The 25,759-nt window shown below is 43.9% G+C and overlaps 1 protein-coding gene across 3 annotated transcripts; it reads left to right on the top strand.

The window, feature by feature from the left end:
* Positions 1–23,027: 23,027 nt before the first annotated feature.
* LOC108080557 (E3 SUMO-protein ligase ZBED1-like) lies at positions 23,028–25,222 on the top strand. 3 transcript variants are annotated; one of them, XM_070284576.1, is made up of 5 exons: positions 23,028–23,056; positions 23,118–23,185; positions 23,398–23,470; positions 23,519–24,977; positions 25,033–25,222. In XM_070284576.1, exons 2-5 carry the CDS (start codon positions 23,149–23,151, stop codon positions 25,213–25,215), a joined length of 1,752 nt encoding a protein of 583 aa, XP_070140677.1. In that variant the 5' UTR covers positions 23,028–23,056; positions 23,118–23,148; the 3' UTR covers positions 25,216–25,222. The 3 variants fall into 3 exon arrangements, with proteins under 3 accessions (XP_070140677.1, XP_041633316.1, XP_070140676.1); XM_041777382.2 differs by having other exon boundaries at positions 23,398–24,977; XM_070284575.1 differs by having other exon boundaries at positions 23,030–23,043; positions 23,398–24,977.
* Positions 25,223–25,759: the final 537 nt, after the last annotated feature.

Below are 25,759 nucleotides of genomic sequence, written 5' to 3'. Positions count from 1 at the left end.
GCCTCGAGATCTGGGCGCACGCAGGGAAATTTTCCGGCTTCGGCTCGTCGGCTACGGGAGTGATGTTCTTGCCCAGACCTCGGGATGCCTATACATAATTTTAATGCCAATAATTGCGTGCATCAACAAGCTAAACCGGGGATAGAGGTACACACACCCATAATAAAAGTCATTGGGAATTAAAGGATATTCTCATCTCGGCATATTCTCCTTTAAAGCTAATAAGCTCTCCTGGTGTTTTGGAGGCTCTAGATTGCCCACCCTGGCATGTCGATCCTGTTGCATTTAGCTCGCAGTGGATGGATATACAGAAACATGACTGCAACGGCTCTGTAAAGGCGGCGCCAATCAGAAAAATATTCGATGTCGAGTTGGACTTTGCCCGCTTTACGAGTTGTGAAGATGTGTTTACGTAATTCAGTTGTATCGACCTCCGTTGGCTTGGAGGGAATCGTTGGCCAAGAATTAGGTTCGTTTTTTAAGAACTCGGGTCCGTAAAGCCAAGTGTCCGTCTGAGGGTTGTTGATAACTTTTGTAGCCCCGTCCGCAACGTTGAGTTTCGACGGGATCCATCGCCATTGATCCGCTCGAGTGGTTTCCAGGATTTCGCGGATTCTGTGCATAACGAACTGTTGAAAGTGGCGGGGGTCTATAACCAGCCATTGTAGAAAGGTGCGTGAGTTCGACCATAAGGTAGTACTGTCGACTTGAAGGTTACGGACATTGACGATCTTTTTCGCCAGGCGTGAGCCCATCTCTGCCGCTTCGAGCTCCATGCGTGGAATGGACAGTGGTTTTAGTGGCGCCACTTTGCTTTTAGCGACCACGAGCATTACGTCCACCTTGTCCTTTTGCTGTACCCGCAGATATCAGGCAGCGGAATAAGCATGCTCGCTAGCGTCCACAACGTATGCAGGTCGATGCGGCTTGCTTCAGGTAGCCCCATGGAGTAGCATCTTGGAATGCTGACTGTTGCAACTTGGGACAGTAACAGCTTTCACTGTTTCCAGTCCTCCAGCAATGACTCTGGCAGTTAATATTTGCGCGCCAGATCTTCTGCAGAAGAATTTTTAGCCCAATGGTATGACACGATAGCAGACCCAAGGGGTCGAAGATAGACATCAGAACCTGGAGAACTTCTCTCTTAGTTGGGACCGCAGTATCAATAAAGACGTCTCGCTTAAGTCTTGAGAATCTGCAAACAAACTTAAAGCTGTCGTTACGTGGATCCCAGTACATACCCAAAACCTTTTTATTTTTTTTTTTTTTTCGCGCGGGGTCCCGTTTCCACCTTCCGCCCAACCGACCGAGGGGCGCAGCCGTGTGACGTACGGCACGAATCGCGAACTAGATAGACGCGGTGAATGAAGGAAGAAAAGAACGAGGAAACGTTACGAGAGAACAAAAATAAAATATAATATAATCAAAATAATAATAAATAAGTAAAAACGCATGCAAAATAAATATAAAAAAATATATATAATATAATGTAACTAAATAATAACTACGATAAATAAATAAAAACGCATGCAAAATAAATATTAAAAAATAATATAATGTAACTAAATAATAACTACGATAAATAAATAAGAACGCATGCAAAATTAGACTACGGTGATACACTACGAGCTAACTCAACAAGTATTAAAGTTTTTAGTACAGAAGGGCTATCGCTACGAATTATAATGTCATAGAGGCGGTTGTAATCCGTACATAAAACCCTAAAGGGTTCATGTACTTCAAACTCCCGCCTACAGTGATTTACTACTAAAGGGATAAGGGTTCTAGATGTTAGTCGGGGAACGTGGTAGTTAAGCTGCCCTAAAAGAAAGGGGCTCTCAACATCACCGTTTATTAGGTTATGAAGGAATACGACACCAAGCATCGTTCTACGGTTAGCTAGGGAGGGTAAGTTAATTAATAGGAGTCTACTAGAATAGGACGGTAGCCTCTCATCCCAAGGTAGGCCACGGAGGGCGAAAAGTAAAAAGTTCTTTTGTACAGATTAAATGCGGTTAATATGGATTACGAATTGAGGACTCCAGACGCATGAACCATACTCCAATATAGGGCGAACTAACGAAGTAAAAAGGGTCTTCGTTATATAAGGGGAATCGAATTCCTTCGACCACCTCTCAATAAAACCGAGCATGCCTCTGGCCTTATTAACCGTGCACAAAATATGTTCAGAGAACGAAAGTTTAGGGTCTAAGCGAACGCCTAAATCTTCAACAAGTGATATTCTTTCAAGAGCGCAATCATTTAGCATATAAGTGGCAAACTGGTGAGTGTGACGTGAAAATGTCATCTGCTTGCATTTAGAGCTGTTGAGATGTAATAAATTAGCACGACACCATGCTTGAAAGTTATTAAGATCCGATTGCAGGTTTGACTGGAAAGAGCTGTCCTTATACTGCAAGCATAGCTTAACGTCATCAGCGTACATAAGTACTCTGGAATTCGTTAGAACCAGCGGGAGGTCATTGATAAACAATGTAAATAGCAGCGGGCCGTGGTGGCTACCCTGTGGGACGCCAGAAGTGACTCTGAGGAATTTGGATAGAGCATTTTTAAACAGAACCTTTTGAGTTCTATCACTCAAATAGCTCAAAATCCATTTAAGAAGATCGACAGGAAACCCGATTAAGTCAAGCTTCCTTACAAGAAGAGAGTGAATAACCGAATCAAAGGCTTTACTAAAGTCTGTGTAAATCACGTCGGTTTGAAAGTTACGTTGGAAACCTCTAATAACGAAAGAGGTGAGTTCCAGGAGATTTGTAGTGGTCGATCTTCGCCTCATAAAACCATGCTGACATGGAGAAATTACGGATCTGCATAAATGCTGCAAGTGGGGAGTAATTACATTCTCGAAAAGTTTTGGAATTGCCGACAACTTAGAGATTCCTCTATAGTTTCTGGCGTCCGATTTGCTACCTTTTTTGTGGAGAGGAATGATAAATGATTCCTTCCAAATAAGGGGAAATTCTGAGGTTTCTAAAGATAAGGTAAACAATTTCAGAAGGTGATTGCACAGAGCTCCGGCACAATATCTGAGCACGCAGCCTGGTATTCCATCGGGACCCGGTGAGTAAACTGGTTTTACACGATGAAGATCCGAACTAAGGGAGCTTTCGGTTAAAATAGGACTGAAAATTAGGTTCGACTTGGGCAAATCAAAAGAGTAAGTCTGATCTAAGCTATTTGAGGAAGAATACGTAGTTTTGAAAAACTCGGCAAAGAGATCGGCGATGGCCGCTGTAGCGTTCTTGAACGAAAGCGATGAAGGATGTAAATTGGGTTTTCGCTTAGTGTTAAGAAAGTTATAAAACTGTTTCGGGTCCTGCGTGAACTGAACCCTACAACGAGTTAAATAACTTTTATAACACTGTGCGTTAAGCACGGTGAAATCCGACCGAGCACTAAGATATCTTGAATGAACAATAAGAGATCCGGTGCGTTTATAGCGATTATAAAGCCTAGACTTAACGTTTTTTAGGCGTGTCAGATCTTTGGTGAACCAAGGTAGTTTACTAGAAACCGACGGATAGGCTAACGTAGTAGCCTAAACTGCACTGGCTTCTGATTTTCGGTGTCTCCGTCGTTCTTAAGATGAGAGAGGACTTCTCTGGAATTTGATGCCCAGTTGCAAATTTCAAATCCGCCTCTGGCGTGAACCTCTTTGACTTGGTTGGTTATTTCGATGGCTTTTTCCTCGTCGCTCATACTGTCGATAAAGTCGTCGACGTAGTGCGCACGCTGAATCGCGTCCACGGCTAATGGGAATTGATGTTGGTGGAGTTCGGCGTTTTTGTTGCGCACGTAGTGAGCTATAAATGGTGCGCAGCTAATTCCGAAGGTCATGGCTCGCATTACGTAAGTGTTTATTTTATTCTGGCTAGCATCGTACCAGAGAAGGCGCTGAGCATGCATGTCCTCTTGGCGAATGTTGATTCTGTGAAACATTTCGGCAATATCGCCGCTTACAGCGACTTTTCCGACTCTAAAGGCTAGTAAGACATCGATAAGAGGGTTCAAACAGTCCGGTCCGCTCAGCAGAATGTCGTTGAGGCATAGTCCATTCGTCTTTGCCACCGCGTCCCAAACCAGCCAAATTTTTCCTAGCTTATTCGGGTTTAAGGCTATAAATATGGGTAAGTACCAAGTGAGATCTTCCCCTTTTCCAGCCTCCTCGTCAGTTAGTTGCCTGGCGTATCCTTTTAAAAGAAGATTTTTGATTTGGTCGTCGACTTGTGTGTACAGATCTGGCTCGCCCAGAATCGTTTTTCTCATGCATTGCAGACGCTTTAGAGCAGTAGCTCGACTCTCGGGGAGCTTTTCAAGATCGTTCCGCCATATGAGCCCGACTTCATATTTTCCAGATTTGTTTTAGCACGTCTGTTCCAGTATTTCGACTGCTCGTTTGTCCTCGCTAGACAGGAGCTTTTTAGGAGAAATTACTTCAAGGTCGAATTGCTCCTTGACTTGATCGTGAAGCTCTTGCCAATTGCAGTCGCAGTGGTGCATGGAAACGTGGCATTTGGAGTTTGATGATCCCTGGATGGTCCATCCTAACATGCATTTTGAAGCTATTTTATCGTTCCACTTGCCTTCGCATATCCTGCGAGGAACGGCAATTTTCCAATTGTTTGTTCCGATTAACAAGGTTGGCTGCGCAGAATAAGACTTTAGTGGCAGGTTCTTCAGGTAGCTATACTTACTGCGCAATTCGTCTATATCAACAGTTTGTTTTGGCAGCGCGATGTTTTTTACGGTCTGAACATTGTTGAGCCAGAATCGTTTTTCTGAATTTTTCGCGGAAATCTGAATTGATGCGCGCACGGAAGTATCTTCGAATCGTTTGGTTTCCCCAGTCCATTGCAAGCATATCGGTGACGGTGAGCCTTTTATACCCAGCTTGTCAAAAATTATTGCTTCTATTAAGGTAACAGAGGATCCTTCGTTTTTGTCGGCGGAATGCAGAGTTACGGGCATGATTCGGAAAAACTGGCTACCTTCTACGTCGCTTTGGTGCGTGCTTACGTGTTGTTGATTCATCGTGCTGTTGGCTGCGTTGTGAACATTTTCCGAGTGGGGTAGTGGATGATGCTTCCTTGTACAGCCGTTCACTCCGCAATCCTTCGGACGACAACTGTTTCTGTGCAACGATGGAGAAGTAATCTTGTGAGTAATGCCTTAAAAAAAATGTATATATATATCGCTAGCTTTAAGTTGAAATTATCTTCTCAAAATTACTGCGTGAATTAAATCATTTATGCGCGCCGTTAGTGACTGCTAATTTACAATAACAATAAATGATTAAATAGTTATTTTGATACACTGAAAAACAACAATGAATTTATTCCATTATATTTGTATTAATAATTGGTCTACACTGAAAAAAAATTTTTTAATGTAGTCTATATATATAAAAAGAAAAAACATTATTCGAAATAAATAAGAAACAAAAAAATTAAAGTTATAAAATCAAACTAATTTAAAAATATCATAGATAATTTTTTTAATTAAATTTATTATTATTTTTTTTAAATTAAGTCATTAAAAAAATGTCTGCCTTTATCTCGCACATTTCTCACATACCCAGCTGTCCTTTTAGAAACAATAATGAGTCTACACTGAAAAAAAAATCTATAAAAGAAAAAAAAAAATTAAATAAATAAATAAATCAATAGAAAAAAATTAATTAAATTCCCAATCAAAATGTAAAGCTAGAACAAATTAAAATCATTACAGTTACCTAATAATAAATAATTTAACAACAACTTATAAGCAGAAGAAAAATGTTTTAGTAAATTAATAATTCCTTTAATTTTAACATTATTCGCTATATAGCTATTCTATACAACCAAACAACATGAATTAAAATATACTATATATTAAAAAATTTTTCAATTAGGTTTAAATTTAGTAGATGTAGGGAAAACACTGTAATTATATAATTATTTCAGAACTAATGGAATTGTTCATTTATTTAGAGTTGAGTTTTGTTGTGTTTAGAAAATGGAAAATATTGTTAAAGATTTTAGATTAAAATATTGAGAATTGAAATCATGACGTGCTAATTTTTATTATTTTCTGGATTGACATGGCAACTTAAAACTCGTTGGAGGAATGTTTTGGGATCTTCAATAATTGGTTCCCTTTGAAGATCATGGTTGGGTAGGGTACAGACAGCGAGAGTTAAATATCACCTAAGACCTTTCTAATCGTTTATAGCTAGCAGTCCGATTATAGTTTTTTTCAATGTGTTTGCTTTTAGTTGTTGGTTGATTTTGTTTAGTTTATGGAGTTGAGCTCCTGTTTATTGTTTCAGTAGGAATCCTTAAAATTAAAGGTTATGTGAATGACGAACGGAAATGGCAAAAACCCACCCCAAACGCCCAAGAGCTAAGGCACAAGAGGATTCCGCCCGTTATTCTTCCGGACCCGAAGAGAGTGAGAGAGAGAGAGAAGCCCCTAATATCAACAATATATTTTCTTCTTCCGTCACACCTCAACCGATCGTTACAGGATCGCCAGGAGCGCTGCCAGGCACTCTTTCTCGGTGACGGTGTAATTCACCTGGTGCCTATTCATCTTTGCCGAGAAAAAGGCTATCGGCTGCTCCTGGTTGTCCACATCCTTCTGGAACAGAACCGTTAGCCGTTAGCGCCATCTTCAGAGCTTCCGACTTCCTCCACTTTCAGGGGGTACTGCTCCTCGTCTGGCTCCGGTACCGCCACCTCGCTGACCCTGTTCCGCTCCTCTGCCGGGTATCGCGTCGCTGGAAGGAACGCGGTGCGGCTCCTGCGTCCAAAGCTGCGCTCGACCTCGATGCTCTCCTGCCGCAACTCATCCACGGTAAGCAGCTCCATCGCGTAGATAAAACGCGCGATTCCCTCTCGCAAACCCTTCTTCATCACCTTTACCAAGTGCCGCTCTGGCATTGGCTTTTTCAGGCGAGACGCAAGGGTCTGCATGGCGTGCAGGTAATCGTCTACGCCCTCTCCTGGCTGCTGCTCCCGTTGCAAAAGCAGGTGCATCCTCTGGTACTCCGTCTCGTGGCTTTGGAAGCAGTCTTTCAGTGCCCGACGTACCTGGTTCAAGTTCTCCAGTCGGTGCTGCGTGCACGTGGATCCAGTACCACTCCAAAGCCCGTCCCGACAACAACGTATGGAAGTTACGCAGAACTTCTGACCACGGACACCGAGTTTGTCTTTGAAGGTACTCCAGCCGGAATAAGAAGCCCTCGACGTGGTTGCGCTCGTCCTCGCCGTTGAACATAACGTTCCACCGGTCCACTCTGGCGTAGTGGGAAGTGCCTCCCGCGTCCGAGTTGACGTACGCCCGCTCGTCTCGGAACTCTACAGCTCTGCGATCGTCCACGCACCAGTTCCAGCCTCCGCCGTCATCCCGCGGCCTCTCTTCGGCCTCAGTGGACCTCTCTGGGCTGCTGCTGACCACCTCGAAGGGATCAGGTGCCCTCCTGGGCGGCTTCGGTGGAACACGTGGCGGCGTCCTTGCCGCTTGCCCGCCGGCCAATGAGAGACGTCGGGGTACCGCCCCGCGAACATCCGGGAGTGGCTCCATGGTTCGCTGAAATGGATGTGGCTGCTGCTGTCGTCCTGGAAGAGGCTGCTGATGCCGTCCACCTAGAATTTCCAGCTGCGATTGTCCCGCCGGGGGAAATTGCTGCGGCGGCATCGGCTCCTCTGCTGGATTTGGTTGCTGCGTGTTCGCTGGTCTCAGCACCTCGTTCATCAGCTTCATCATTTCCAGGAATCCGGCTCTCATCTCATCTCGCAAACTTTGGCTGACACCTGCCTCCTGGGATTTGCGGTACGTCTCCGCTGCCTGTGCCAGGGCGAGGTTTACAGCCGACTGGACTGTGGAATCCACGGGCGGGTCCTGGAAGTGGACCGCCTTCGGAGCGGAATCAGCCTCCAACAGCTGGTCAGCTGCTGCCCCGATCGTTTCGAACTCCAGCGACCTGGGCGCGGTTGGCTCCTCCGGTAGTCCCTCTGCCCGTCGTCGCGGTTGCGTCCTCAGCAGCCCCGTTGAAACCCACGGCGGCGCGTTGTTACGGAACTGCTTTCTGCCAGGGCAATGCCGGGCTAGCTCAGAGTGGCCCAGGGCGGGTTCGACCCGATGCCCGCAGTCCGCACAATCGAATACCGACAAAATATCGGACGTCTCGACTAACACCTATCGCTGACAAACTCACATCACTACATGAAAAAGGTAAACAAAGATTTGGACGACAAATTGGATGAATTGGTGGCTTAGATGTAGACGCTGTAACAATTGCTACACTTGTAAAAATATTTCAGGCTGGGTGTTGCCTCGAGATCTGGGCGCACGCAAGGAAATTTTCCGGCTTCGGCTCGTCGGCTACGGGAGTGATGGTCTTGCCCAGACCTCGGGATGCCTATACATAATTTTAATGCCAATAATTGCACACCCATAATAAAAGTCATTGGGAATTAAAGGATATTCTCATCTCGGCATATTCTCCTTTAAAGCTAATAAGCTCTCCTGGTGTTTTGGAGGCTCTAGATTGCCCACCCTACCTATGGTCGCTCATACCCTTAGCGCTACGCAGCCTAAGCGACCCCTTTTATAAGTGGTACCCTACATTACAACACGCTAGCCGCGGCCACTTTTAATTCAGTTTAAAACATTATAAAATTTATTTAAAAACTAGGGATAAATAAAAGCATCTCTTAAACTAAACGACAGTAATGGGTGATACATATATTGAGAACATACGAATTAATAAATAGATGTGAATGGTAATAAATAAAATGTATAAAATTATAATTTTCTTCTTAGTTTAGATATTTCTCGTACTCAAGCATTAAGGAATTGGCAATTTGAAAAAGGATTTTTTTCCATGTTTAAGGTTTTATCCTCATCGTCAAACGAAAATTTTGATCTTTACACGTAACCATAAATAAAATATTAAAACAAAAAAAAGCTTTTAGCTCAATATGCCTCGGGCGGCATTGCCAACTATATTAATCTTTTCTCTCTTTTCTTTTCTGTCTCTGTATTTCTCCCCTTGGTTTAGGTTAGAATTTAATTTTATTTTATTTGTTTAGCGGATCATTTTATTGTTGGTACTTTCTTCCCTTTTTTTTTTTTTTTTAATTTATTTAATAATCGTTTATTTATTGGGCCATTGCGGCACTCACCACATTTCATGAATCCACCGATGAAAGCGCTTTCCTCGGAAGAGCTAGCTGAAACTGGGAGAAAATTACACACAAAACAAAAAAAAATCACATCTAGAGAAAATCTCAATAACTCCTAAAGGCCGGGGAAAAACTTTTCAAGACGACGCTTGCTAAAAGGAAATTAATTTTACACTTTCCAAATTGCCGAAAATCGCTTAGGTGCTCATCACTTATTGTTGTTTTTTTTTTTTGCACTTCTTGTTTAACCTAACTTATTAATTCTCTCTACATTAAGCATTAAACTAATTTTTGTCGCGAGTTTTAAGGCGCCTGGTTCGACGCAGGAAGTTTTCCCTTTTTTTTTCCTTTTTAATTGTCTGCGATCGCCAACCGACAAATCATGGCTCAATTCCGCGGCGACATCAAACGCCCGTATTCACCAAAACGCACTAACTAGCTCGGCTTCGCCGAGACCTGGGCCTATGCCGATTCTGGAGCGGAAAGCTCGCTCGCGGTCGGATCGCCGATTGGAGCTGGCCTGCCTTCTTTTTTTTTCTGATTTTTCTGGCTGGCTGCTCTCTAGCTGGGGACCAAGGTCTTTATCGCCTACGGGAACTCTAGCTTGCTGCCGAAAAAGGGTTAATTTTTTTCTTTCCCTCGGGTTTAACTTCCTTATGACACGCTGCGCCGGAGTCGGTCCGCTTTGTCTTGCTTGCCCCTCTCCTCCCTGGAGCCGTCGAGCGATGCAAGCTGCTGCCTATAGACCACCAATACTTGTATAAATCCGCCAGCACTTTCGTTTTAATTCTGCTCACCTTCTGTTTTTGGCTTAGTAGCCCACAAAATAGATCTTTCCTTTGGGCTCTTGGACACAGCTTTTGGACACAGCTATTGATCACAATTACTAAGACTGATATACTGGTCCAGTCGGACTTTACTCCTTGGCGGCCACAGACAGAAAGAAAGACGATGACGCCGAGAAAGTGGCGGCAACCCCCCATGGGAAAGTGGGTGAAATGGAGACAGTTGACACTTGCCGCTGTTGCTCTCTCGGATCTATTCGTTCATGCCTTCTCTACCCTATCTTGCCATAGTGGCAACGCAGCCCCTCGACCTACGACTGACCGCTAGATGGCGCTAGCGAAGTATCTTTTGGGCCGAGCAAGCGCTACAAAAATACCCCCCTAGCAAGATCAGGCTTGGGGATGAACCATCCAAGACTGATTAAACAGCTTGCGAGGCTACTGCCTTATGTCCTTGGCATGGAATCTACCAACGTATCGGCCCTGCAAGTCCTCGAGATCATAATAAGCCTGTCCAATCTTTTTCTTAATCCTTGCCCTTATGAAAGACGGACCTAACTTCGCGTTATATCCAGCTGCGAAATTTCTCTGCTTAAAGTTTCTACGGTAAACTTCTTGGCCTTCACTAAAAGATACCTCCTTTGATCGCAAATTATATCTTTTTTCGTTTTTCTCAAATTGATTTTTCATCACTTCCAACGCTTTGCTGCGAACAAGCTCTAGTGAATCCTCTTTAGTGAATGCCAGAGACCTATCTTCGAGCAGATTAAGAGCTCTGAGCAGCTTTTATGTTGCACCTGACGAGATAAAATGCTGCCCAAACAACATATAATAGGGTGAAGTGCCTAGACTTGAATGAACTGCTGATCTCAGAGCACAGCAGATACTGCTTAACTGCTCATCCCAATCTTTCTGGTCGCTGCGCACATACGATCGTATGGCAGCTATTACAGATCGATTTACCCGTTCGGACGCATTAGCTTGGGGCGAGTAAACTGCAGTACAAGTATGCGAAATCTTGTATTCCCTTAACAGCTTTTGGAATACTTCCGATTTAAACTGAGATCCATTGTCGGAGATAATAGTCTCAGGGACACCGAAAGTGTGAAATAGATCCTGCTGCATATATTTTACAACAATGTCCGCTGTCAACTTCTTCACCGCCTTAAGGAAAACAAACTTGCTGTAATGGTCTAGCACAATAAATATAGCCACATTCCCACTTCTCGACCTAGGATACGGACCTAAAAAATCCACATATAGTTTTTGGAAAGGCCTCGCGGACTCTGGAGCTACTCCCATGGGTGGTCTCAAAGTGCTATTGGGAGCCTTAGTCATCTTGCAGGTGTCGCAAGCCTGAATGTATTCCTTCACGTCCTTCACTAATCTAGGCCAGTAATAATATCTCCTTACCCTCTCTAGAGTTTTATGGACCCCTCCATGTGAGGCTAAGGGATCATCATGCGCATTCCTGAGAACTTCAGGCACCAAGCCGATAGGAATCCATAGCTTCCAACAAAAATTATCATGCATCAGGTCTCCTGTTAAATGCTCTGTCTTTTTATAGAGAAATCCGTCAGCTACTTTTAAATCTGGAATATTACTTGCATTAGCCTCAACCTTTTCGACTAACTCTACATAGTCAGGGTCGCGAAAATGGGAAGATTCAAGATCAACTAATAGCCCATGACTTGCATCTATGGCCGCTATCTCTTCCTCGTTGACTCGGGATAACGCATCAGGGACCACATTCAGCTTACCACTCCGATGCTCAATTTTAAAAGTGAAGCCTTGAAGTTTTAACGCCCACCGAGCAAGCCTAGAGTTTAAATCCGTTTGGGACATAAGCCACTTGAGGGACGCATGATCAGTGATGACAGTGAAGTCATGGCCCTCCACATAAGCTCGAAATCGCTTAATGCAGATAATTGCCGCCAAACACTCCTTCTCGCTAACAGTATACGACTTTTGAGCCTTGTTCAACTTTTTCGAAACAAAAGCTATCGGACATTCTTCACCACTTTCGGATTTCTGCACTAATACTCCTCCAACTCCGGAGTTACTAGCATCGCAATGAATATAAAACGGCTTACTGAAGTCCGGACTACGAAGAACTGGGGCAGAACAAAGCATCTCCTTTAATTTCGTAAAAGCTTCTTCTCCTTCCGGAGTCATAACAAATTTTTGCCTGGGCTTTAAGAGATCAGTCAAGGGAGCTGATACCGCTGCGAAATTGCTTATGAATTTTCGGTACCAACCGACCATTCCAAGAAATCTTCTTAATGCCTTCAAGGATCTTGGTAACGGAAACTCCGTCATTGCAGATATTTTATCTGGATCTGTTCGAACTACTCCTTCGCCCACTATATGACCCGAATATTTGACATTTTTCATGCAAAATTTGCTCTTCTCCACATTGAGTGTCAAGCCAGCGGCTTTTATGTGACTGGCAACTGTTTTCAATACCCTTAAGTGACCCTCAAAGCTGTCTGAGACAATCAAGAGATCATCCAGATACACAAAAACTTCATTTCTGAGTTCCACTGGTATTACATTATCCATCAGCCTAGTCATTGTCTGCGATGCATTCGTTAAACCGAAAGGCATTACCTTGTATTGGTACAACGGCTTGCCAGGAATCGTGAATGCGGTTTTATCGCGCGACTGCGGATCTAAAGGAATTTGCCAGTACGCATCTTTAAGATCGAGGCTAGAAATGAAATTTGCTTTGGGTAATCGACTTAGTATGGCATCTATTTGTGGCAAAGGATAAGCATCTTTCTTTGTCACAGCGTTCACCTTCCTGCTGTCGAGGCAAAGTCGCACCTTCCCTGGTTTCTGCACCAATACCACGGGCGAAGACCAAGGGCTATCTGATTCCTCGATTACACCGAGCTAAATCATACGATTGACTTCATCATAGAGCAATTTTTCTACAGCTGGCGAAACGGGAAAATGTCTTTGCTTCACGGGCTTGGCTTCCCCAACATCGATTGAATGCGAAAGCATGCTCGTTTTTCCCAAACCCAAAACCGCAAAAGATGGAAACTGCTCAATGACTGCCTGCAATTTGGCTTGCTGGATATCAGACAGAACATGCGCGTCACTAGACAATTCGTCTATACTCATCTCAGGAGGCAACAGGTCGAAAGCGGTCCAAAAATCGATACCCAAATATAAATCCTGACTCAGCGAAGGAATGATATATAAATCTAGCTCTTGTATCTTTTCCTCATATTGAATCGGAGTTCTAAATCGACCTATTACTTTTTGTTGTTGGCCATCGGCTGTATTTACTGTTGTTGCCACCCTTTTAAAAGGTATTCTCTGTTTGATAATTTGTTCAGCCAGATTCCCGCCCACAACACTCATGGATGCACCAGTATCTAAAAGGCCAAGTACCACTCTGTCTAGCAGGCGAACTTCAGCATATGGGCGTCTATCCTGGCTTTTATATCTGATGGCGTCAATCGTTTTTGCCACTTGCCAAAAGTTCCTAATCCTCTTTGCATTCCGCGAGCACGTTCTAGTTATTTTTGTAGATATTTCCTGTATGGGTGTGTTTTTTAAAGTCTGAGGCCAGAAAACCGGCGACTTAACTGTATCTGACTCTAATTTCTCAAAACACTCTGCTAATTGACATCTAGATTCGCTGGTTTTTCCCGAGGAACACACGGCTGTTGTCGGGGTCGTGTGTTCGCCTTCGGGTTTTTTTGACATTTGCGACAGGATGGTTTATAAGAATTCGGGGCGCCACAGCCGTAGCAAAATATCTTTCTTTTTTCTTCACAATCATGATAACGATGCCCCTCTTTTCTACAGTTCCAACATACAAGTGCAAGTGCATCTACTTCCGCTAACTGATCCGCGTCAGAAAACTCCGAAGCGTAATCCGAGAAATAGTCCTGCAATAGCTCGGATACCTGCTTCCGATAAGCAGCTGGCTTTTGGTATCCATAAGTGCGCTTAACGTCCTCGAAGAACCCTTCTCTACGCCGACAGATATCGCGAAGCTTCTGAACGGAATCTATTCTTACGTTTAAAAGCTCATGCCGTATTTCCGGCCGTAAGTTCCTGCGAAGTGTTTCAATTAGATCTTTTTCTGGCATTGGAACTTCAAGACAGTCCGTTATCTGCACGATGGCATCGTAAAAAGAGTCAAAGCTTTCCTTCTCTCTCTGTTTCCTATCTCGAATTGACTCTCTCAGATCCACATCCGTTCTCGTATCTCGGAACTGCTTGCGTAAAGCTTCTGTAAGCAGATCCCACCTTGAGCTATCTGACTCTTTGTGAAAACGCCAATAAAATTCTCGCGCTTTCCCATCGAACAGCACACTGGCGTTGCCGCAGACCAAATCGAACCGCGAATTTAGTGTCTGCCGTGTTAACGCCTCAACTCGGTATAGAAACTTATCTACATTTAACCCATCTTGAGCCCCATTGAATCGCAACTTCCAGCTGCTGATTATTTGTCCGACTTTATCAGGACGACTACCCAAATCCGAGCTGGAATAAGCGGAGGTGGGCCTATCTTGGATTTCAATATCCCCTGCCACTGATTGCACTCCGAAGTTATGAACGGATTCGTTTGACCTCGGTGGCTCGTGCCTCTGTGCAGCGAAATTTGCCTGAATTATCTGCCCCATCTGCTCAGATAGCGTGGTTAGCATATCGTGCTGCAACGTTTTAAGTTGTTGCGCCACTATTTTACTGATTGCTTCTGCGTCAATGCTGCTTGTGGCTGCCTTTTTAGCAACTGGAGTTCTTGCCGTCTTGCCGGCAGTTCCCTTGGCCTCGCAACCTGGACAATTACCCTGCTTTCTGACTAATGCTTCCGCGCATTCTTTGTGGAATGAATGTCCACAATTTCCCCGTGTCACTTGGTCTGGCGACAAGGTCTTGTCGCAGAGCATGCATTTCGGTGACCCCGAAGCTTCTGGATCTATGATCTCTCAAAAGAAAATTTTTCTGGCAAAAACGGAGTAATAAGTTTGGGACGCCTACGAGACACCCACAATAAAGTGATAAAATAAATAAAAACGACAAAATACAATTATTTAAAACTATAATTAATGATAAAAATTATAAAGAAATTGAGAAATAAAAAAAAAAAAATGCAAAGTTTAAAATAAATAAATATAGAATTTATCCAAGCTCCAAACCCCACGATCGCTATGGAATCTATTTCGTTCTACCAAGTTCCACAACTAAACTCCGGCTTTCCTCAGAACTAGGAATTTAAGGTTCTTTTAATGAATGTTTTTAATAATAAAATACACAAAAAAAATTATTTAAACGCAGATAAGTAACGAAAATAAAAAAATCGTATGAAAATATAAACAAAACTTTTTCGCAAATACAAAATCAAAACCAAAATCACAAATCAAAAATCAAAAATCAATAATACAAGTCGGCCAGCAAGCATAGCAATGCTTGTAATTAAAATGCACTTATATACAACCAAAAGGTTTCGAACAGCACAAAAGAGAATTTAAAAAAAATTGACGAGCGTTGCTTATCGCTATTTGGCAATAACAACAACGACGAGCGTTTTGCCGCGGTCAGACTAAAGCTTCGCTGTCTGTAATCCAAGCGGCTGACGCTTCTACTCTTCCGTCAATGTTGGGTCTATTTCTTCTGCTATTATCCGTGGCCTGAGTTTCTCTTCTGAAAGATAAACGCTCAGTAAATCCTATGCAAATAACAACAAAATTAATTAGTCTCGGGCTGCACTGTGTAGAGTATACACAAGTTGGTCTACTTCCTATTCCTCTATTGTCGTCTGCGGCCGGCTAGACGCTTCAAATCTGAGTCATCATCTTCCGTATTCCTATGCTTCCGATCAAGTATGAGTGGAAATAAACAAAGTCTGTCTACCAGCTGGAGCTACCGTGGCTTGACTACCTGTCAACACAACCTAGTCTTCGCCCACCCCTTGGCTGGAAGAACAATTTAACAATTATTTCTGTGTGTGTGTGTGAGTCACATAAAAAACAAATATGTGGCCAACACGTTTGGGAGCCAATCTTATTAAAATTATTCAGGCCTGCTCCGGTAATCGAAAACGGCAAGAATTTTTCGTTTTCGTTTTTGAAAACGAGAAATTGGTGCTCCGGTAATCGAAATCGAATGATTTTTTCGATTTGAAAAACGGGCACCTTTTTCTGGCCGGAATGAAAAGTAAATGGCTTTTTCTATATGAAATCAGATCTTATTTACAAAAGGAAAAAAATAGTTTACTCAGTGGTCTATTGATGTTTATTCCACACCACCACAAGATCATTCTGGCAGGTAGTTATTTTATAAAAAATTTATTTCTGACCCCTCCTCAGATTTGACAACAAAATTTTTGCCGTGTTCAACCAGTTTTCTCGGTTTGGCGATAGGTCGATAAGTTCACCGCAAAAAGTTATCGCCAAGGTTGCCATATTGTTGGTGGAACGAAACATCCAGTTAAAAATACTTATAAAATATAAATGAATACATTAATAACTTAAAAGGGCCGACAAAATGGTTGTTTATAAATAATGCTATTTAATGTGATTACTTAAATGGTCCAAATTAACCAAATAATTATTTGAGACCACCGGAATTAAAACTGTGAAAAGTGTGGCAGCATCTTAGGTGCCTGGATTTGCTTAATTCTACCATTTTTTGCCTTTTTCTGGCTTAGAAAAAGGGCAATTGTAAATATAATAGGCAGTACTTTACGTTGTTTGCTTATTACCAACAACACAAGTTAGCTGCTTGAGCAGTGAGAAACGATGAGAAAACGAAACATCCGATAGCAGAAATTTGCCGAAAACCGGAGCAGCTAAAAACGAAAACGGTTCGTTTTCGCCCAAAACGAAAAAATTTTACGATTACCGGAGCAGGCCTGATTAATGATAATTATATTAATTATAAATGTAACGATTGCTACACTTGTAAAAATATTTCAGGCTGGATGTTGCCTCGAGATCTGGGCGCACGCAGGGAAATTTTCCGGCTTCGGCTCGTCGGCTACGGGAGTGATGGTCTTGCCCAGACCTCGGGATGCCTATACATAATTTTAATGCCAATAATTGCGTGCATCAACAAGCTAAACCGGGGATAGAGGTACACACACCCATAATAAAAGTCATTGGGAATTAAAGGATATTCTCATCTCGGCATATTCTCCTTTTATTAGCTCTCCTGGTGTTTTGGAGGCTCTAGATTGCCCACCCTACCTATGGTCGCTCAGACCCTTAGCGCTACGCAGCCTAAGCGACCCCTTTTATAAGTGCTACCCTACATTACAACACGCTAGCCGCGGCCACTTTTAATTCAGTTTAAAACATTATAAAATTTATTTAAAAACTAGAGATAAATAAAAGCATCTCTTAAACTAAACGACAGTAATGGGTGATACATATATTGAGAACATACGAATTAATAAATAGATGTGAATGGTAATAAATAAAATGTATAAAATTATAATTTTCTTCTTAGTTTAGATATTTCTCGTACTCAAGCATTAAGGAATTGGCAATTTGAAAAAGGATTTTTTTCCATGTTTAAGGTTTTATCCTCATCGTCAAACGAAAATTTTGATCTTTACACGTAACCATAAATAAAATATTAAAACAAAAAAAAGCTTTTAGCTCAATATGCCTCGGGCGGCATTGCCAACTATATTAATCTTTTCTCTCTTTTCTTTTCTGTCTCTGTATTTCTCCCCTTGGTTTAGGTTAGAATTTAATTTTATTTTATTTGTTTAGCGGATCATTTTATTGTTGGTACTTTCTTCCCTTTTTTTTTTTTTTGAATTTATTTAATAATCGTTTATTTATTGGGCCATTGCGGCACTCACCACATTTCATGAATCCACCGAAGAAAGCGCTTTCCTCGGAAGAGCTAGCTGAAACTGGGAGAAAATTACACACAAAACAAAAAAAAATCACATCTAGAGAAAATCTCAATAACTCCTAAAGGCCGGGGAAAAACTTTTCAAGACGACGCTTGCTAAAAGGAAATTAATTTTACACTTTCCAAATTGCCGAAAATCGCTTAGGTGCTCATCACTTATTGTTGTTTTTTTTTCTGCACTTCTTGTTTAACCTAACTTATTAATTCTCTCTACATTAAGCACTAAACTAATTTTTGTCGCGAGTTTTAAGGCGCCTGGTTCGACGCAGGAAGTTTTCCCTTTTTTTTTCCTTTTTAATTGTCTGCGATCGCCAACCGACAAATCATGGCTCAATTCCGCGGCGACATCAAACGCCCGTATTCACCAAAACGCACTAACTATCTCGGCTTCGCCGAGACCTGGGCCTATGCCGATTCTGGAGCGGAAAGCTCGCTCGCGGTCGGATCGCCGATTGGAGCTGGCCTGCCTTCTTTTTTTTTCTGATTTTTCTGGCTGGCTGCTCTCTAGCTGGGGACCAAGGTCTTTATCGCCTACGGGAACTCTAGCTTGCTGCCGAAAAAGGGTTAATTTTTTTCTTTCCCTCGGGTTTCGCTGCTGCGCTGGGCGATGAGGGCGATGCTCGTTTGGACGCGTTAACTTCCTTATGACACGCTGCGCCGGAGTCGGTCCGCTTTGTCTTGCTTGCCCCTCTCCTCCCTGGAGCCGTCGAGCGATGCAAGCTGCTGCCTATAGACCACCAATACTTGTATAAATCCGCCAGCACTTTCGTTTTAATTCTGCTCACCTTCTGTTTTTGGCTTAGTAGCCCACAAAATAGATCTTTCCTTTGGGCTCTTGGACACAGCTTTTGGACACAGCTATTGATCACAATTACTAAGACTGATATACTGGTCCAGTCGGACTTTACTCCTTGGCGGCCACAGACAGAAAGAAAGACGATGACGCCGAGAAAGTGGCGGCAACCCCCCATGGGAAAGTGGGTGAAATGGAGACAGTTGACACTTGCCGCTGTTGCTCTCTCGGATCTATTCGTTCATGCCTTCTCTACCCTATCTTGCCATAGTGGCAACGCAGCCCCTCGACCTACGACTGACCGCTAGATGGCGCTAGCAAAGTATCTTTTGGGCCGAGCAAGCGCTACAACGCCACGACGCACCCTCCCATCCAGTGATGCCTCCTGGTCATCTCGGGGCATCACCCATCCTCCGGCGGACCGGAGTCTATTCCAGGCGGTCTGGCCACCGACTCATCTCCCACAGGTAACAACGCTTACTCGGTGTTCATTGTTTTTTTAATACATTAATATTGTCGTTTTAGATGGCTAGTTACATGGCAGAGTACGCGCCTCCCAAATCCTCAACGTGGTCGCGACCCTAGCCAGAGATGCGCTCGCGCCAAGGCTGCCGCCAAAGGATCAAAAGAAGTGGCCAAGGAGAAATGGCCAACAACACACCGGCCAACAAATTACTCTACGTACCCCTTTCCTACCTCGGGTCCCTACTGGAGCTCCAAAAGAAACCACAAGGGTGGGTCACTCTAAAATTCCTCCTTCTTTTCACCCTAAGAATTTTTAATCCGCAGCACTTGTGTTGCACAAATCCCGGACACAAGGCACGAATACGCGGAGAAAAAGGTACGGCGACAAGTGAGTCACAGAATATAAGAAAAACTATTAAATTAGAACGAATAACTTAAATATTATAATTTTATTTCTCGTATATTTCCGGCGGCTGAAAACAATGGCCAGAATGGGGGCATATAACGGCCAGGACTTGGCGGCGGAAAGATTTCGGCCAGGATCGCCGGCGAGAATATGTGCCCTGTATGCGGCAAAGAATCATCCGACCACCTAGGTTAGGGCCGGCCGATTTTGGATTGGAACGGACTCACCGCTGTCCTCCAGTTTCCGTCGGGTTTGCCGGTTGCTCCCGGTTTCGCCTGATGGCGGCTTGTGCTGGCGGCCGCTGGCGCGCAAGAGTGCTGGGACCGGATGTTCGTGCCGGTGTTTCGGGAAATGAGGGGCTCGCCCAGACCAAAATCCACCGAACGCTCGGCGACGGCGAATGCACCAACATCAAGAGAACAACAAAATTATAATATTTAAGTTATTCGTTCTAAGTTAATAGTTTTTGTTATATTCTGTGACTCACTTCTCGCCGTACCTTTTTCTCCGCGTATTCGTGCCTTGTGTCCGGGTTTTGTGCAACACAAGTGCTGCGGATTAAAAATTCTTAGGGTGAAAAGAAGGAGGAATTTTAGAGTGACCCACCCTTGTGGTTTCTTTTGGAGCTCCAGTAGGGACCCGAGGTAGGAAAGGGGTACGTAGAGTAATTTGTTGGCCGGTGTGTCGTTGGCCATTTCTCCTTGGCCACTTCTTTTGATCCTTTGGCGGCAGCCTTGGCGCGAACGCATCTCTGGCTAGGGTCGCGACCACGTTGAGGATTTGGGAGGCGCGTACTCTGCCATGTAACTAGCCATCTAAAACGACAATATTAATGTATTAAAAAAACAATGAACACCGAGTAAGCGTTGTTACCTGGGGGAGATGAGTCGGTCGCCAGACCGCCTGAAAAAGACTCCGGTCCGCCGGAGGATGGGTGATGCCCCGAGATGACCAGGAGGCATCACTGGATGCGAGGGTGCGTCGTGGCGTCTACATCTAAGCCACCAATTCATCAAATTTGTCGTCCAAATCTTTGTTTACCTTTTTCATGTAGGGATGTGAGTTTGTCAGCGATAGGTGTTAGTCGAGACGTCCGATATTTTGTCGGTATTCGATTGTCGAACCCACCCTGGGCCACTCTGAGCTAGCCCGGCATTGCCCTGGCAGAAAGCAGTTCCGTATCAATATGGCGCCCAATTAAAAACAAATATGGATAGCGAGAAGACGACGTCTCGTCAGGCCACGTCCTGGACCATCCAGCCCCCACGAACGGTGGCTTGCGAGGCCTATTTTACGGTCTGCAAATGCACCGATGACCTGGGGACTGGTGGTCAATGCGTAGGTCCTGATTTAGGAAATGTCTTTGTTTTTTTTTTTTTGGTCAGGACGGGAGGCTTGTGCCGCAGAAAAGCGGACAATTGCTCCCAGTCACAGCTCGCAGCTGTTTTGCTGTGCGGAGGTGGTGGCATCCGGGCGTGAGACGACGGATTTGCATCCCTTGGGCACAGACCCGTGCAAGAAGCACGCGATACACTGTGATACAATAAAAGCTGTGATATTTTTTTTTTTTTTTTTTTTTTTTTCGCATAATATTTATTGGTTTTAAAAGCTTTGCTGCATTAAGCTTAATATCTACTATTAAATCATTGGTCCAATAATATGTAGCAGAGGAAACAATTCAAAAAAATATTTAACTAGGTTATTCGCCGGGTGGGCAGCTCCCGTATGATGACTCCCCTAAGTCGTCGTCTTCCTCTCGCAGCTGGCAGAGCTCTCGCCAGCGGGTTGGGGTGTCGAATTAACCTGGTTCGGTGTCGGGCGGCAATGGTGTTTATGGAGTCTCCCACAGCAGGGACATGTAGCTCTGTCCGTATATCCCGGTTCCTGATATACCACTCAGCACCTGTAATACGCCTTAGGAATCTGGCTTGGAAGGCTTGTATCCTTCGCAGATGCGATCTGGCTGCAGTGCCATATACAGCCACTCCGTATTGCCAAATCGGTGCCAGTAGGGACTGGTACAGGCGAGTCTTGCACCTAAGGCTCAGCTTCGATTTAGGGCCTGTGAGCCAGCTAATGCGCCTGGCAGTGTTTTCCAATTTAGCCCTAATCTGCTTGATATGTGTGCTGAACGTCAGTCTCTTATCAAGCACCAGTCCCAGGTATGTGTGTTCCACAAGTTGTGGCAGAAGCTGGCCGTGAAGGAAGACACCTGGGCATGTGCTTCGCTTCAGGGTGTATGTGACCACCGCACACTTCTCCGTATTGATGGCCACATTCCACCTACAGGCCCAGTTTTCAAACCTCTTGAGGAGAATCTGAAGTTTATCAGTGGCACTATAGATGCAGCTGGATCTAGCCAATACTGCGGTGTCGTCTGCATATGTAGCAGCACACGCACGCTCAGAGCTTAGATGAAGCGGGGCATCATGAGCGAATAGATTGTAGAGCGTGGGTCCTAATACGCTTCCTTGAGGGACACCAGCTCTGATATTCCTGGTGGAGGAGGCAACTCCATCCTGCACCACCTGGAAGCTCCTATCCTTGAGGTAGCTGCAGATGATCTCAAAGAGCTGTGGTGGCAGGAGCTCTTTGATCTTGGACAGAAGCCCCTCGTGCCAGACCCTGTCGAAAGCCTGCTGAATATCGAGAAATGCAGCCACGACATACTGGTTCCTTTGATACCCCTCGACAATAAAATCGACGACTCGGTGGAGCTGTTCAGGAGTACCATGTCCTTTCAGAAATCCGAACTGGTGTCTTGGTATCGCCTCGATGACTTCAGGTAGCCTCTGGATCCTGTCAAGTATGCACCTCTCGAACACCTTGGCAAACGTGGGAAGGAGGCTGATCGGTCTATAGTTGGCTACGTTGTTGCAGCATTTCCCCTTTTTGTGGATCATTACCACGTTTGCGTTTTTCCAGGAGAGCGGGAAGTGTCCGAGTCTTAAAGCAGCATTGTATACCAGGACCAGGAAGAGGAGTGCCTTAACCGGAAGGAGTTTAGCAACTCTATTGGTGATGCCATCCGCTCCTGGCGACTTCCGGTTCTTCAACTTCCTGATCCTGGCCCGCACTTCTGGAAGCAGGATCGGTGAAATGGGAGGCGTCATTTGGTGAGGTATTTCTAGAGAAGCACGGACCTTTTCCGTCCTTTCCTGAGAGGATGTTGCAAAAGGGGTAAATCGCTCCTCCAGACTTTCGGCGAAGGCTTCCGCTCGGTCCTGTGGTGACTTTGCCCAATTTCCATCCGCTTTTCTCACAGGAAACTTGGGGGTTACTTGCCTTTTACTCTGCCCGGCAAGTTTCCAAAGCGCGTAGTCCGTGTCCCTGTCTGATGTTGCCTCCTGGAGCTCCTTGTCAATGCGCTCCTGACGTAGAAGTCTCAGCAGCTTCCTGATAGAGGTGCAGAAACATCGAGTGAAACATCGATAACATCGATGTTTTCAAAACATCGGAACCATCGATGGTTCGTGACCATCATCGATGTTTTCACAAACAACTCTGCGCTCGGTGAGAAAAAATTGTAAGTAAATGAATTTCTTATTGTTTTTTTTTAAACTAACAAAATTGTTGATAATATTTAGGATTTCTAGTTGATGGTGTTGGTGGACGTTGATGGATGACGAAGGCAGGATGGAGAACTACCTGAAAAGTAAGTTATATATCTTTACAAGTCCACGCTTCCTTTAGATATGTGTGCATGTATGTGTATGTACACACATACATTCATAAATTGGCTACTAATTCCGCAAAAATTTGACGCAAGCCTTAAAATAAAGTAGCTCTTGTTTTGTTATGTTGTTTAGTGAATAGAAAATTACATACAATTTAGTAACATGCTTTTTTTATTTATTGGTGTAATAGGATTGGAACCGACAGAGGAAGTGGAGACGGAGTCAGCACAAAAACGTAAGAGAGAGCGATCGGTTGTTTGGGACCACTTCAAAAAGAGCAGTGACAAAGCGTATGGCATTTGCAACTATTGTGGAAAACATCTTAAGACAGCTGGCAATACCTCAAACTTGCTTGACCATCTTAAGCGCTTGCATCCGAGTCGCATGACCGCTGATAAGGAACCAATGCCTAAAACGATGGCAACTTTTTTGAACAAGGAGCCGTTCTATGGCAGTGACTCAAATGTAAAAAAAAGATTGGATAAAAAAGTGATGGATATGATTGTCAAAGACGTGCGTCCGTTTAGTTGCGTTCATGACGAAGGATTTGTCGAACTCATGCAAGAAGCGGTCCCGCGCTACAAGTTGCCGAGCAGAACGTATTTTCGCGATGTGATGCTTCCAACGGAATATGATCTGCTAAGCCTTAAGTTGCGTGCAGCTTTGGAGGCCGTTAAGCATGTTGGTTTGACAACCGATCTATGGACATCTGCAGCTAACGAAGGCTACATCACAATCACGTGTCATTTTATAACAGAAAACTTTAAATTGACGTCTGCACTGCTATCGACAGCACCCTTGATGACCCCCACAAATCATAACGCCCAAAACATCGCAGACTCAATAAGTTTAATGTTGGCTAAGTGGGGTCTTTTGTCGAAGGTTGTCACCGTTACAACGGACAATGATAGTACAATGAAAAAAGCGTGCGATATTTTGGAATTCAAGCATTTACCCTGTTTGGCACACACGATAAATCTGCTTGCTCAGGACATTTTAAAACTGGCAGCAGTAAATGTGATTATCTCAAAGTGCAAACGGATAGTAACATACTTCAAGCATAGCACAATAGCCACAGCTAAATTAAAAGAAGCGCAAAATACAAATGAGCCGCTTCTCTTAATTCAGGAAGTGAGCACTAGGTGGAACAGTGCATACGCCATGGTAAAAAGAATACTCCAAATAAATGAATATGTAACTTTGACTTTGCTAAAACTGCGAAATGGCCCTTCACCGATCACAAATGAAGAACTCGACGTCTTGAATGACTTGTCGGATTTGCTGTCGCCTTTTCACGAAGCGACTCTTTCGGTGTCGACTAACACAAAAGTGTCTGTGTCGCTAATTATTCCAGTCATTGCCGAGATTCATCATAAAATGAATCAAGTAAAGGCACAGTTGCGAACACAGGAAGGAAAAAAAATATATGTAGTTGTTCAAAAACGCTTAGTTGAAAGACTTGATTCCTTTGAAACGCACACAATTCCTCGCATCGCTACTCTCATTGATCCTCGCTTCAAAAAAGATGGCTTTCTCCGAAGTTCAAACGCAGAACAAGCAGCCGAAGCGTTGGAGCTGGAATTGCTCTCTCTTGAGCCAACAACTCCACGACGTCCACCAACACCAGAATCAACTTTAAACGAGGCAAGCAGCAAATTTTCATTTTTGCAAAATAAGCCTAAGGTAAAGTCTACCAGAGCCGATGCCACAAGGCAATTTATGGAAAATGAAAACATTCCTGACACTTGCGACCCCTTGAAGTATTGGGAGGTATGATTTTTAAATAATTATGACTAACATGTTAAATAAGAAATATTTTTTACAGATGACTGCTGACAACGAGCTGAAATTGGTTGCAAAAAAATTTTTCTGTGTACAAGCCTCGTCCTGTGAGTCTGAAAGAGTATTCAGCCTAGCTGGACAAACCATATCTGACCGCAGGACACGGCTTAAACCTGAAGTTGTTGATCAACTTTTGTTCCTAAATAAAAATAGACACTTTAACTGATCTCAAATAAATCTCATGTTACTGTTTGTACTGTTTCTGTTCTTTTTGCATTTTTTTTTTTTTTTTTTAAACATCGATGTTTCACTCGATGTTTTTTTTTTAAACATCGAAAACATCGATGGACACGAACATCGATGTTTCTGCACCTCTACTTCCTGACCCGGTGTGCCAGTCTTCGGTACACCCTCAGCACCCTGGCTTCATGCGTCCTGGAGTATTCCCTCCTGAGCCTGTGTTTGGTGTCAATCAGTGCCCTGATTTCCGGTGGTAGAGAAAAGCGGGGCACAGAGTGGCGGCTTCTGTCCGGGGGCATTGCGAGCTCTGCTGCAGCCTTGATTTTATCCTCCAGAAGTATGGCAGCGTCATCTACGTCCTCGGCAGAGTTAATCTCCATATGCAGGTGTATTGAGTCCTCCAAGGTTCTTTTAAACATCCTGACGTCAGATCCGGGGGGCAGGAGCGTCCTTCTTGGCACATAAGCGCTTCCTGGCAGGTGTAGGTTGACTATGAGTGGGATATGATCCGAGCTAAGCTCAAAGGATTC

Source organism: Drosophila kikkawai, chromosome 2R (genome assembly GCF_030179895.1).
Source record: "Drosophila kikkawai strain 14028-0561.14 chromosome 2R, DkikHiC1v2, whole genome shotgun sequence".
Taxonomy (NCBI): Eukaryota; Metazoa; Arthropoda; class Insecta; order Diptera; family Drosophilidae; genus Drosophila; species Drosophila kikkawai.
Note: the sequence above shows the minus strand (reverse complement) of the source record. Positions and strands in the feature narration are given on the sequence as shown.